The sequence below is a fragment of the Gekko japonicus genome, unplaced genomic scaffold (genome assembly GCF_001447785.1).
Source record: "Gekko japonicus isolate JY-2015 unplaced genomic scaffold, Gekko_japonicus_V1.1 scaffold2835, whole genome shotgun sequence".
NCBI classification, from domain to species: Eukaryota; Metazoa; Chordata; class Lepidosauria; order Squamata; family Gekkonidae; genus Gekko; species Gekko japonicus.
This window is the reverse complement of record NW_015173222.1, coordinates 107,683-122,189: the sequence shown is the minus strand read 5'-3', so window position 1 is coordinate 122,189 and position 14,507 is coordinate 107,683. Positions and strand designations below refer to the sequence as shown.

At 45.4% G+C, this 14,507-nt stretch overlaps 1 protein-coding gene across 1 annotated transcript in view; it reads left to right on the top strand.

The window, feature by feature from the left end:
* The window catches only part of TAC3 (tachykinin 3), a 30,130-nt gene extending 17,433 nt beyond the window's left edge, over positions 1–12,697 (top strand). The window contains exons 2-6 of the mRNA XM_015422723.1: positions 1,234–1,342; positions 2,899–2,928; positions 6,204–6,257; positions 8,703–8,777; positions 12,323–12,697. Of these exons, the coding sequence (XP_015278209.1) occupies positions 1,234–1,342; positions 2,899–2,928; positions 6,204–6,257; positions 8,703–8,776 (267 nt within the window). The 3' untranslated portion in view covers position 8,777; positions 12,323–12,697. The remainder of the gene's footprint in view (positions 1–1,233; positions 1,343–2,898; positions 2,929–6,203; positions 6,258–8,702; positions 8,778–12,322) is intronic.
* Positions 12,698–14,507: the final 1,810 nt, after the last annotated feature.

Here is a 14,507-nt window from a genome sequence, read left to right as displayed (position 1 = left end):
CTTTGCAAAATACTTTACTCGACTTTTTATCTGGGAGCGTTTCTTTTCTATCTCCATACAAAATGAGTCTTGTGCTTTTTTATCTTGGCAGTCTCCTTGTTCTTTCTCTGAAATCACAGAATGCTGACATTGCAGGGGCTCCTCCTTCTCTTCCTGCTCCGGTTTCTGTTTGCTTTCCAATTCTGGGTCTTTATTTAGAAGGTTATTAATAATATTTTTGCAGGCAGCCTCAGCTGCCTGCCGCACCTCATTAAAGAGAATTTCTTTAGATAGGTCCAAGGTTATATATCCAAATTCACTGTTTTCTAAGTTAATTACATACTGTTTCTCCTGTTGAGTCGTCTTCCTTTTCCCGAATTAATGCCATTTCCTTATCACTTGCTCCATTCCTTTCCATGGCCGCTTATACGTTTCAAAAGTTTGAGGTAATCTTGTGGGGGTCATTTAATGAGGGTCATCACAGATTGTAAAGAGAGCAATTGCGTACTCACAAGTTTCTTTTGTTGCAAGACAAAACAAAAAAGGAAAAAAAAACCCCATGAACGAAACAGTCTTTAAAACGGCTGGTCGCAGCTAATGAAAAACATGGGAGCCATGTTTCTTTCCCTCGGTCGCTCCTGCTTCGAGGCAAAAAACGGCTCACCCCCACACTTGCCGGGTGCGGGAGGTGACCGAGTGAAGCCTCCTGCTAATCCGCCTCCCTCCAGGAGGTTGGGCGATGCCCCCGGTGAGCCGGGAAAGCATCAAAAGAGCAAAGAGGGGAGCGGGCGATTCAGGAGTTCCGAAGAGCGCCCGCTCGCTCACTGAGCCGTACCAGAAGCTCCAGACATTTTATGTTTTATTGTCTTGGTGTATGTCGTTGTGACTGTTCAGGTACCACATTCTGCATTCATACTTTTCTTCATCTTTCATTCTGTTGAAGCCATCTGGACCCCTTACTGAAACTCTTCCTGGAGTAAATCCTACTCTTACTTTCACCCTGTCCATCTTTGACGGGTAAAGTGGTGCTTGTGGCCATTACTTAGGACCATTATTTTTGCTGCATATGCTGTACAGATTTACGAAAGCAATATTTTTAATATTTCCTTTTTATTGGAGCTGAATATATCTGGATTAATGAAAGGGAAACTGTGAAACGTTTATTTGGGGGATATTTGGCTGTTCTGCTATCTCTTGGCAGATTGGCTCGAGTCTTTTCGTACGGCTAATATTCCTCTCCTCTCTTTCCAACAGAAGAGCTTAGATTCCTATAAGGTATCCCCATCCTTGCTCCGGCGATTGTATGATGGCCAGGGGATTTCCTATGAGGCCCTGCTCAGACTGACAGGCAAGGAAGAAATCAGTAAGTTTCCCCTAAAGTAACAAAAGGGCTTGTATAGCAGAGAGAGGGGTGAAATGTAATGTACAAGCAATTCAGGATGCCCTGATTCCTAGTGGTGTGTGAAAATAAGTAATTTATGTGCCTCTCACTCTAAAGGTGGGATGCCAAGTCTGCCTTATAAGAGTTGCCCTCATTGCAGCACAGAGCAAACCAAGACAGGCGTGAGGTGAAACAGAACTGGTGAACCAGCCACAGATTGATGAAGGAGAGAATTTTCTGTGACTTCCAAGATCATGTCTCAAAACAGAGCAAAATACACAGGCAGCAGGAAGATGCGTAGCTTTCCCTTTCCCTACTTCACACATGTCAAAAATCCTTGGATTTAGGGCCAGACTAGATGGGCACCAAGGTTGCCTCTATTGTTTCAAAATGTGAGTAGTGTTGTGATTAGGGTTGCCTGTGTGTGTTTTTTTAAAATTGCACATCACTGCTGTGGAGGTGTAACGGAGCTGCAGCCAGGAGCTCCAGGTTTGCAGAAATCCCAAGGAAACAGCATGACAGATCCAGGTTTGCTTACAAGGAAATTTTTAATAAAGCATCCCATTTACAGAAAATTCAGGCTTCTCTTGGGAGTGACTGAACACTGTCTTCCCACTAACCTCAGGGTAACTAAGCACCAGCATGTAACAAAGATGGAGTTACCGAGGGTCTCATTTCAGGAGGGTCTCATTTCAAATCAGCACTGAAGGGAAGGTGAGCTATTTGTCCAGTGCCATTTCTCAATGCAAATTGCCCCCCATGGGGTTGCTGTTTACCCCACAGGTGGATAAAAACATACATATATAATTTCGTCTATGGGGCACAGAGCAACTCCAGGGTAGAGATGGAGGCTGAAACTGGGGGAAATGACTGGCAGACAGTTAAGCACCCCCATGCCCCCAATCTAAATTGGTGCCCCCCACAGCTATTAACAACATTTGAAAAAAAATGTGTGGGTTCCTATGGTCGAGATCAGTCAGATTCACTCTCAAGTAAGTATCCATAGGACTGTTGCCCTAGCCATGGCTCTCTCAGGTCATATTTACTACAGCTGTTCCTATCAGCAAGGAAGGATTTTGTCGTGACGAACAGGAACACTTCTAAACCTACAGAAGACAATGTACTCTGCAAAAGCCGCAGTAAAATAATGAAATATAGAAAATCCTTTTTGTAATCAGATGGATCTGATTAGAGTTAAGCTAGATCTGGAGTTCAGCTCAAATAAAGCCCGCTTCACATACAGTAGGATAAAAATGCAAGCTGAGAAGAGAGAGGAGAACCCTAGCACCTTCACACAATCTCCGAATTAACATATGCAATCTGACAGATCAAAGGCCTCTTCTGACTGTCAGTGCACTCCACCCTTTCCCTGAATTCCTGTGGGGAGATAAGAAAGAAGCAATCTCAAAGTAACGAGGTCCCAAGCCATATGAGATTTAATAAAGGATGCTATTTGAGCATTTAGAGGCATTGGCCGGAAAGGCCAGAAATAGTAGTTCATTCCAATATCTTCTTGATTCTGTTTTCTCTTTTTCCAGGTCCCCAGGCACTTGCCTCCTCCCAAAAACGTAAGTAGGTTCTCTCTTTCAACTGCTCTCCTTTTATGCTTACCATTTGTGTATATGAAGCCTGCAATCTCCCATCCCTGCCCTTAATCGTCTTTGCTTGATCAATTGAGCAGTGAGAGTGGGGAGGGCAACATCACAGCATCCTTGACACTCTACAAATGTCTTCTAATCTCTATGGTCTTTACCATAGAAATTAGGGTAATTCCTAGAGTGTCATAATTAATTGAGGAATTAATTGAGCAGAAACAGAAGAAATGGTGGTGGTGGCATCACAGCATCCTTGACACTCTACAAATTTCTTCTAATCTCTGTGGTCTTTACCATAGAAATTAGGGTAATTCCTAGAGTGTCATAATTAATTGAGGAATTAATTGAGCAGAAACAGAAGAAATGGTGGTGGTGGGGGGACACAGCATCACAGCTTCCATGATGTTCTAGGAATTTCCCATAATCTCTGTGTTCTTTACAATTCCTAGAGTGCTGCAGGGACTGTGGCTTCCTGGAACTGACATCACAGCATACCTACCACTTCTCCCTTCCCCAAGCTCCACCTCTCCAAGCCCCCAGGATTTGCAGGCCCAGGGCTGGCAGCCCTTCCCCTTGTGTAATGACTTCTGTTGTGTCCGCGGATCGCCACCAGGGGTCTGTGGCCTCAGTCCTTAGCTTGGTTCCAAACACAATAGGGACCAAGGATCCTAGACCCTGAGTCCTCCAATAGAACCTTTGGCAGGAAATCCAGACCCCCCAATGGAACTGTGCGTGTGCCTGGGTGGAGTGTACATAGTTGGCCCTTGCCGGGCCGTGTGCGTTCTCTTGTTGTGAAGTACAATAAACGCGTCTAGTTAGCATGTCGTAGTCCGAGTCTCCATGTGCAAACCCAGTACTTTACAACTTCTGTTATTCACTCTTTTACTCCTAGCACCGGGGGGGGGGGGCTGGGGAGATGTTCTGGGAGTGGCTGAGGATGTTGTGCAACATGAATATGTTACCTGGAAATAACATAGGCACGCCAGTGACATTGGGGGCAACGCTCTGGTTTTTGGGTAAAACTCTATGGTAAAATCCCCCTCAAACCATAGAGTTTTCTCTAAAACCAGAGCATCACCCCCCACATCACCAACATACCTATGTCACTTCTGGATGATGTCACATGTTCGCATGTCGTCGCTGTTTGGTGTGGGGTGGGGAGATTTCCTTCTGGCAGCCAGCTGGCCACTGGTGGGCAGGAGCCTGTGAAAATGGGGGATCCCCTACCCCCACCTGGGGAATGGTAACCCTAATCCCGCCACAAGTGGGCCTGTGTTTCCATCTCTGGCTACCCCTCTCCTTCACTCTGGTAGGTTTCCATTCTCTGGCATTTGTAGCAGGGGCCTGGCTAAGCCAATATTTCCGGTGAAGCCAGAATTCTAGATGGTGCTACAGTGGAGGTAGGAAGACAGGGAGAAGTGTGGCCAGGTAAGGCTGAGGATAGCATGTCAGGATGATCCCGTGGGGGTGGAACAGGGTTTCCAGCTGCCTGTCCTGTCCGTTTAACAGAATGGGATGTTATTTACCAGGTGATATTATTTATCTCCATCAAATGAAAAGCTTCAGCTGCCCATTTTCACGTTAAGCCTCCATCAAAGGGACAGAACAAGATATTTTCCTCCAGGCTTGTTCACAATTGTGAACACGAGCCTCAAAACAATCATCTATCCCAGTGATTGTCAAGTATTTAGAAGTGTACTTCCTGCAACTTTCCCCCTCCCCAGCATTAAATATAGGGGTCTCACATTGGTTACCACTGCATAAGTTTATGTTCTGTTTTTCACATTTATAAATATATAGGACTGTTGAGCAATAAATTGTATTTTCTGGCCATTTCATATCTCATGCAGAGACAACCCCAAAGTTGCCATCAGACTGTCTTTCCCAGATCACTCGATTCTCCTTCCTGGGCTTGTGACCCACCTTTGAGAGTCACGATCTACCCTTGGGTCCCAGCCCGAACTCTGAGAACCACTGGCCTGGCGGATTCAGAGAACAGAAAGCAAGCAAGCACTGTATAAATAACACAGATCATGGAGTGCACAAAGGTATGCTAAAGAAAATATATTATAGAAATAACAAAGATAACAAGGACCACATATATCAGTAAAGGAAGATTACATCATAACATGTGCAAGTCCATAAATAGTATCCATAAGTTCATAAGTAGTTACATAAATCCATAAGGTGTAAGTATACGAAGACTCCGGATTTTAATCTTCGTTTCGAAGGTTCTTCTTCAAAGAATTCAAACTACTAGAATTATAAGCAAAATCCAAACCATTATGTATATTGACAATAAACAAAACCGTATCCTATATACCAAGAGGCAAGTGTTACCTTTATAAAGTACTGATAGTGTACAGAAGACTTCAATCATGTGTATGTAGGAAAATTCCTTCACACAGCAGTCATAAAGAATAAAGCCTTCAGACTAGTAATACAGGAAGAATTCTGAAAAAAGGGGGGGGGGACAAGTAAATACATTTATAGTCACAAAAATTACTAGTATATTAAACATTATTAAAAGGCCATAAAGCTCACCAGTCCTATTATTAATATGAAGCCGGGCATCCGATCAATAGTGGAACATGTCCTCAAATAGTCAGTAAGCCTCAAAACTACAGTCAACAGCTGAAAGCATACTGTAGTGAATGTCTGTTAGGCGCCATAGCACAGAGATTCTTAAAGTAACAGTAGGCTAAAAGCCTAATTCCTATTACTACTCATGTAACAGTTAAATACTAAAGAAAGATTGTACCAGTTCTCAAGTAGCAGCCACTTTCTAATACTAATTGCTTGAGAGTCACAAAGAAGAAAATTCTAAAGAATTACAGTTCTAAGTTCTAAAAAAGGATTACAATAACATCATGAAGTGACAGTCTCTAATAATTGTTTGACTGTAGTTTTGAGGCTTACTGACTATTTGAGAACATGTTCCACTATTGATTGGATGCCCGGACTTGCACATGTTATGATGTAATCTTCCTTTACTGATATATGTGGTCCTTGTTATCTTTGTTATTTCTATAATATATTTTCTTTCATACCTTTGTGCACTCCATGATCTGCGTTATTTATACAGTGCTTGCTTGCTTTCTGAACTTTGTGTACTGTGTTATCACTAGTGTTTTGGATTCAGAGAACAGTCATTAGAACAGGGTTGTTTTTCATTTGGAGTCCTCAAACTTGCATCCACATTTGATAAGGCTGGTAGTATTTGGCTAACACTTATCTCATCTCTGCAGGGGACATGCATGACTTCTTTGTTGGACTCATGGGCAAAAGGACCTCAGAGCTTGGTAGGTACATGGCTGAGCTGGGTGGCTGTGAGGCAAGAACTTTTTCCCTGAGCACCCTAGAATGATATTGTAATAAAGTCATAGAACTGGATATTACAGTATGGTTTCTCTATTCTCTATCTGTTAAGTGCAGCAAAATACTCAGTACACAGTATTAGGTGCGGAATGCAGTTTCCTAAGGACCTTAACATTCGTTTTCTAAAAACCTAAACAACCTAGTTTTTAGTCCTCATGGCTGTGAAATATAGAAGTGTGTGGGTAGTGCTATGTGAAACTCAGAAGCCCATGGAGCTGCAGAATAAGATTTTCAGTGACTGGGGGCAATGTGTTAGTGTCCCTATTGCTCTTGCCCCTCCGAATAACTAGTAGAATGAATGCTGCAAAAGAGTAAGACAAATGTGCAGAATTATGCTAAGTAAGAACAGTTATGAAAATATGCTTCATTTGTATAATGTATGCAGATTAAAAAGCTTTGGTTTTGGATGCAGAATATAGATTATTTGGTGTATTTTCAAAAAGGCACAGCATTCTGGTTTTAGGCAAGTTACCCTAATAAGTAAACAGTTGTAAGACTTCAGTAGACTTAGAATGGTGTAACTGTATAGGATTGCACTGTAAATAATTTCCAGGTGGCTGAGGGCTGATATCCTTGGCTTAAACTGACTGAGTGCATAAAAGTAAATGCTACAACAGGGGAAAGTAAAATGGGGCAAACAACCACAGCTCAAGGGGAAAATCCTGGACATGGTTTAGAACACAGGGCAGAAAACTAATTACGTTTTAACAAAGTTTATTTTCCCCTGTCCATGTATGATGTTTTGGAGCATGGAGGCAGAGCACGAGAGGAGTTCCCGTTGATGCCAAAGAGGGGTTTCCAAAGGCCCATTTCTGTTACTTGCTGGAGTCTCCCCTGGCATAGCATTTTGCTGTCAGGGCAGATGGGAATGCAATAAAGAAAACCTGACTTCAACTTGTTTCTTCTCCCTCTGCCCCCCTTCAGTATTTTTCCTCTAGGTTAAGTATGCTAGTTCAGCCTGTCCTCATGAGACTTTCATCTTGTCGATGTCCACTTACAGGGGTGTCTTGGCAGGACTGAGGATGGCACCATATCTAATTCATATCATAGAATTTTTGTTTCCTAAAAAGAAATCCAAGACACCTAGAAGAAGCCCCAAGTTCCTGTAGTGGTTACTTATGGTGTCTGAAATGGAAATGTTGATGACATAGACATTTCCTGCTCTCAGAAGGGGAGGAAGCAGTTTTTGCTGATTCTGCACCCCTTCTGCAGATCCTCACTTCCTGTTCCTGTTGGTCTGTTGACCTGCTAGGGCAGGGTTTCAGGGAGTATAGCAAGTTGCCATGAGAGGTGGAAGGCTGAAAAGTTCTCTTCCATGAGTATGGCAGCATTCATGTTGCATTCTTACCAAGCTATATCCTTCCAAGCCATGTCATAATATTTAAGGGAGTCTTAATGGCTGCCATTTTACATTCTTGCAGAGGTTGGGAAACAGGGCAGGGGAATTCCTTTGGGACCATCATCTTTGAGCTATGGAAGAAGGTGGGGACAGTGATTCAGTGGCAAAGCTCACAGTGGAAGTCCTAGACCGATTTCACACATAGTACTTGCCTCTGGTTCCATGTTGGGTAGTTTGCCCCAGATCGTTCTAATGGATTTCCCATTAAAGCTTTTGGTGTGTGGCTGTTTCCTGCTGCTTCCCTCCTCCCAGTCCCCTTTCTTCGCCCTCCTCATATCCCGCCCCTCTTTTTAACACTTTTTTAAAAAAAAACCACGACGAGGAGCAGCAGATGAATGGAGCGGGTGAGTGGGCGTGGAAAGAGGGGTGTGTGTTTTGGCTTTACTGTGAGGCAACAGGAAACTTCTGGGAAATCAAGGATCATGCTGAGGTGGGGCAAACTGGGGGAAGAAGCGGGTCAAAAGGTGGCCGTGGGTCTACTGGTGTGAAATTGAGCAAAACAAGCGGTGTGTGTGGGGGAATGGAAGAGCCAGCGCGGCACAAAGGCTTATGTGAAATCGGTCCTAGCTTCAGTAGCTGGCATCTCCAACTGAAACACTTGAGAGATCTTTCTCTACTCGAGGCTCTGAAAAGCTGCTGCCAGTCATAGTAGACAATAAAGAGCTAGATGAGCCAATAGTTTGACTGGATATAAAGCAATGTCATATATGTTTACATTGCTAATGTAGGAGCTGTGGGTACAGAACATCCAGAATGTACCAGGATCGATCCCTGGCATCTCCAGTTAAAGGATCTTAGGTGATGGGGAAACGTCTCTTCTCTGCCTTGAGACCTGGAGAGCTGCTGCCGGTCAGAGCAGACGATATGAAGCTTGTCTGGTCTGACTCAGTATAAGGCAGCTGCACCTGGTGAAGGGATGCCAAAGAAATGCTCCTGCTTAAAGACAACTGTCCTTCTTCTCTGATCTTAGATAATTCCACAGAAGGGAACAAGGAAACGCTCCCTGGCTTTGGCAACCTGAAATACTCATCAAACGCAGAATAAGGTAAAGGTGCTTGGGTGGGGGGGCTTCTAGTGTCCTGGCCCCACTGGTGGACCTCCTGATGGCACCTGGTATTTTTGGCCACTGTGTGACAGAGTGTCGGACTGGATGGGCCTTTGGCCTGATCCAACATTGGCGTCTCTTATGTTCTTAAAGGTGGAGTGGGAGCGGAACTTGACTCTGTGTAAAAAGAGGGGGAGAAAAACGCCATATAATTTTCCCCACGTGTTTCCCGTTCATGTGCAAACTCATACACAATCTCGTGCAGAGGTGCACAAATTCAAGTGCACCCACACTCTTACACAGAGGTCATTTTGGGGGAGATCGCGGGGGATTGCAGTTCCCCCAGGTGAGGTACGGGGGGCGGGGCTTCCGGCCACCCCGCTTCCGGCCCTCATTCAGCCAGGAGGAGGCAGGAGAAGAGGGAGGGTAAGTTGCTTCCTCCCTGCCTCTCCCCACCCCTGCCTGCCTGGGGCCAGGGAGGGCCTTCGCGGGGCTTCCTTGCACTCCCGCCGGCCTTGCAGGTCCACCACCCCCCCCTTTTTGTGGTTAAGATGAAGTAGCGTTTTATCCTATGAGCCTTAGCTATCAATTTGGTTGCATGGCTCTCTTGCCACTTCCAGTATTGACAGTGTAGGTCAGACAGGCTGCACACGCCTCTGAAACATGGCACCAGGGCACAATAAAGGAGCAAAGGCAGTTGTAATGTATTCTCCAGAGCAGGAGCAAAAGGAGTGGGTCTTTAAATAACAAATATTTGTACAGTGAACCAAGCTATTTAGGGAGCTTGCTGGCTCCGCTTAGATCTAAAGACAGTGACAGCACCAGTTCCAATGCATCTCTTGACACTTGCAGGAGGCGGAAACAATTTTGTGCGCGCATATAAATTGCTGTTATTCCAGAATTGGTTAGCACAATAACATCTCATGGGATTATACCCAGATGTCTGGATAAATAACTCACCCCAAAGTATTTTTTCCTGGGCAGGGGGTGGGAAATAGATAAACCTTGATTTAACAGTTGTTTATGTTTTCATGTGTTGAATGGGTGGGCATTTCTCCAGTGTCCCATCACAAGTGTTGGAGTCCTTAGCTGCTGTGAATTTAAAACAAAGAGCGGTGAGCTTACTGAGTAAGATTGCCAACATCCAGGTAGTGACTGGAGATCTCCTGCTATTACAACTGCTTTCCAGGCAACAGAGATCAGTTCACCTGAAGAAAATGGCTGCTTTGGTTGTTGGACTCTATGAAATTATGCCCCAAACCCTGCCCTCCTCAGGTTCCACCCCCCAAAATCTCCAGGTATTTCCCAACCTGGAGCTGGCCATCCCTGTTACTGAGAGGCAATGTTGTGTAGTGGTTAGAGTGTTGGGGAGGACTGGGAAGATTTGAGTTCACCCCCCCCCCCGCCACAAAGTTCAGTGGGATGGCTTTGGGCCAGTCCGTCTCTAGGATTAACCTACCTCACAGGGTTCTTGTGAGGGTTAAGTGGGAGAGAGCATCAAATCTTATATATCATTCTGATCTCCTCTGGGGAAGGGTGGGAAGAAGAAAAAGAAGAAGATTGGATTTATACCCCACCCTTCACTCGGAGTCTCAGAGTGGTTTACAAACTCCTTTCCCTTCCTCTCCCTACAACAGACACCCTGTGAGGTAGGCGGGGCTGAGAGAGCTCTTGACAGAAACTGCTCTTTCCAGAACAGCTCTGATAGAACTATGGCTTGCCCAAGGTCATCCAGCAGCTGCAAGTGGAGGAGTTTGGAATCAAACCCAGTTTGCCCAGATTAGAGTCCACTCACCTAAACACTACACCAAACTGGCTGTCCTTCCCTTCCTCCTGCTGTCTCTTTCCTGAGCGTGTATGAAACTTACCAAGGGATTGGGGAGACTATCTAGGCCTAACTATGCAATATATAATTTATGGACCCACCCTGATTTATGCACAGGTAGTTTACAGTTTAGGGTGTCAGATTAAGTGTGGACTCAAAATATCAAAAAAAAATACTAAAATTAATTTGGCCCTGGGCCTTGGCTCAAGGGATTGGGGAGACTATCTAGGCCTAAATATGCAATATATAATTTATAGACCCACCCTGATTTATGCGCAGGCAGTTTACAGTTTAGGGTGTCAGGTTAAGTGTGGACTCAAAATATCAAAAAAATACTAAAATTAATTTGCCCCTGGGCCTTGGCTGTTGCCCAGATGTATACTAGGAGTTCCACGTAGAAACAGTTCCTTAATGCTTCGGTTCCCCCCCCCCCCCCCCGTCTCCATGCATCTGAGAAAAGGGAGCTGTGTTTCTCAAAAGCTTATGCTACAATAATAAAGTTTGTTAGCCTTAAAGGTGCTACTGGGCTTTTTACGATTTTGCAGCAACAGACTAACACGGCTAGCTCCTCTGGATCTATGACCCTGGGGGAAATGACAGCTTTGGAGGATGGGCCGTATGGCAGTATACCCCCCACTGAGGTCCCTCCCTTCCTCAAACCCCACCCCCCACAGGCTCCACCCAAAAATATTTGGGAATTTCCCAATACAGAGTTAGCAACCCTAGCCCTACTGAAAAAAACTTTTAGGTAGTCCCTCAGTACATGTATAGCTCATCAGTACATATACATTTCCCCAGTTAGGTAAGCAGTGGATCCCTATAGCTATGTCAGGTTGTCAAACAATGAAGGGGATGGGAGACTTAAGTCCCCTCTCCCCAGGAGCCACTTCATAGAAAAACAGGTGCAGGAGCTCATTTGCATAGCTCATTTGCATATGCCACACCCCCTGACAAAGGGCAGGCAAGTTTAAATCCCCCCCCTTCCCTGAGTTTCTCTGCCACAGCGGAGAGGGGGGAAAGGGGGCATGTCTGCCCCCCTCCCTTTCCCCTCCCCAGCCAACCCGCCGTGGCAGGCTGGCTGGAGAAGGGAAGGGAAGGGCGGGGAGGCAGATATGCCTGGGTTCCCTGCCCGATCTTCTCCAGGTGCCCTGCAGAAGAAAGGCATTTAAATCCCCTCAGGTGGCGGGGGGCGCCCCTGGGCTCCTTACTGCTGGAGCGCTGCTCCGGCGTGCTCTGGCAGGAAATGACCCCTGCCTCTCCCCACACATCACTCCCAGGATCTGAATCAGGCCACCACACCTCTGAAAATTAGATTTCAATACAGAATACCCAATGCATGTCAACCAGTGAACATAGAAAGGGAAAGGGTATTGGTGCAAGTGGAAGAGTGGGGAATCAAACCCAGTTCTCCCAGATTAGAGTCCGCGCACTTAACCACTACACCAAACTGGCTCTCCAGGATGCTGTATCACTGTCCTGATTGGAGCAAAACCTCACTGCATGTCAAATCCACTGTTTTCAACCTAAATGTTGCCCTTAGATTGAGGACCAAGTATAATTTCCAGTGCACATTTTTTCCCTTCCCAGTCCAGCCCTGGTGAGATCTAGATGGCTCTTTGGGTGTCAGTCCATGTCATGCTCTCCCCTGCCCAGACCTGATTCCAAGCTAGACAAGAATTGTGAGTCCAACTCATTGTAGTGTTCTTCTTCTTTCGTACAGGTACCCCTACAGAACTGAGGACAAGCACAATGTCTGCAGAACCTCAAGCAACTCACATGAAGCTGATTTCACCCACCAAAGCCTCGCACACTCAGCCAAACCAGGGCCCTTTGATGTATCCCTGGGGACCTCCTTGTCCCCAGCCATTTCTCGCCATGTTCCGTTTCCTGGATTCTGCCCAGTATTTTCTGCCTGTTCCTCATTGTAACTCTCTAGTGTTCTACTGTTTGGAAATTATGAAAAGTAACCTGCTCCCGCCCCATGGTGCTTTGTCCCTCTGTGTACATACTTAACGAATTTGCAGATAATTATCTCATGCTGCACGCAAAGATCACCTCCTCCGCCTCCCCTTCTGTGGCACAAATTAAGAACACCTCAAAATCTTCAATAATAACAGGGTTTTTACTTAGGACCTGCCATGGTGCGTCTCTCATTCTTTGTTTGCAATTTCATGAGGATTGTGGAAGGAGTAGAATAAAACAGAACAAAACAATGTGAAATGGTATAACTTCATGGCACACAATGTTAAATCTCAGTATCTTCCCTTGTTTATGCTGGGTTAAAGCTCATGTTTTACTGATATTCAAGTCCCAAATTCAGTCCCTGGCATCTCCAGTTAGAAGGACTTCATGAAACAGGGCTTGGGAAGGCACTGGAGAGCGAGTCAGAACAGACCGTCCTGCGCTAGATGGAGCAATCATTTGTTGGTTTATTATTCAGTTTAAGTCAGCCTCGCATATGTCTCCAAGACAACATATGAATTAAACATAGTCGTTTTAATTGATTTGGTGCTCTGTGCTTGAGGTAGAAGAATGCAGGCTGTCCTAGGCTGTCCTTTAGGATTACAGTTTCCCTTCCCATTCACTGAAGAGAGTTATATCTTTTTCATATAGTTCAGGGTTGTATGGCTTGCATTCAACCTACTGCCTAACGGACTATGCCCTGGTCTCGATGGCTCAGGCTACTCTGATCTCCTCAGATCTCGGCAGCTGAGCAGTCCCAGTTAGTACTTGGATGGGAGACCAGCGAGGAAGCCCAGGGTTGCTACACAGAGGCAGGGCAGGAGATGGGAAACCACCTCTGTTCATCTCTTGCCTTGAAAACATACAGGGTCACCATAAGTTGGGTGCAACTTGATGGCACTCTCCACCAATAGATAATGCTTGACAGGGTCAGCCAAACTGGGAACCGCTGGGAACCGCTGGCAAGGAATGAATAGGCCATGGTTTTATAAAGGCTGATTATAGTTCTTGTGGCTGCTACAAGGGTCACACATATGCTGGGAGTCATGTGTTTCTGAAGGATGTGTCTGTGAAGAAGAGGCTTCAGCTTCACCATGTCATTTTCCTAACCTGAAATACCTCTGGGAAGCTGCTGTTACATGTAAGTTTTCTAAGTGGGGCAAATGCTGGCTCCCTGAGGCTACTTCAAGTTGGGGAAATGGTGTGCTGGAGAAGGATGAGCCCCCTTCTCCATGCTTACCAGTTCCTGTATACCTGGGAAGTGCAGAACTTCCGGCGCACGTGTCATCCAAAGTCCTTGTGGTGGCCATGGGGTCTTTGTCAATTGTGAATCTGCCCTTAGAAGTTCCATGCTCTGCCAGCTCTCCTTTCGCTCCCTGTTTTTCTAGTACATTCCCTCTTTCTCTTCCTCCTACCACTGATCTGTATCTACTTCTTCAATATTATTTGAGAAGACTGGATTTCCTATTGGGCTAAGTATACTATATAAGCAAAAGACCCATTCCAAACTTGGGTGATGGTGGCAAAAGCTTGTGTAATAAAAACATATCACTGGGTAGAAACTCTGCCCTGACATGGATAGTCCAGCAAAAGACCCATTCCAAACTTGGGTGATGATGGCAAAAGCTTGTGTAATATAAAAATATCACTGGGTAGAAACTCTGTGCCCTGACATGGATAGTCCATGCTTGTCCGATCTCGGAAGCTAAGCAGGGTCAACCCCGGTTAGTACTTGTATGGGAGACCACCAAGGAAGTCTAGGGTCACAATGCACAGGCAGGCAATGGGAAACCACCTCTGAAGGTCTCCTGCTTTGAAAACCCCTTGGGGTCGCCATAAGTCGGCTGCAATTTGATAGCACTCATGTACACAGAGATTGCGCCTGTTCTGAGATCACTAAATACCACCACTACTCTCCAAAACAACAGAAAGTGGTTGCTTTT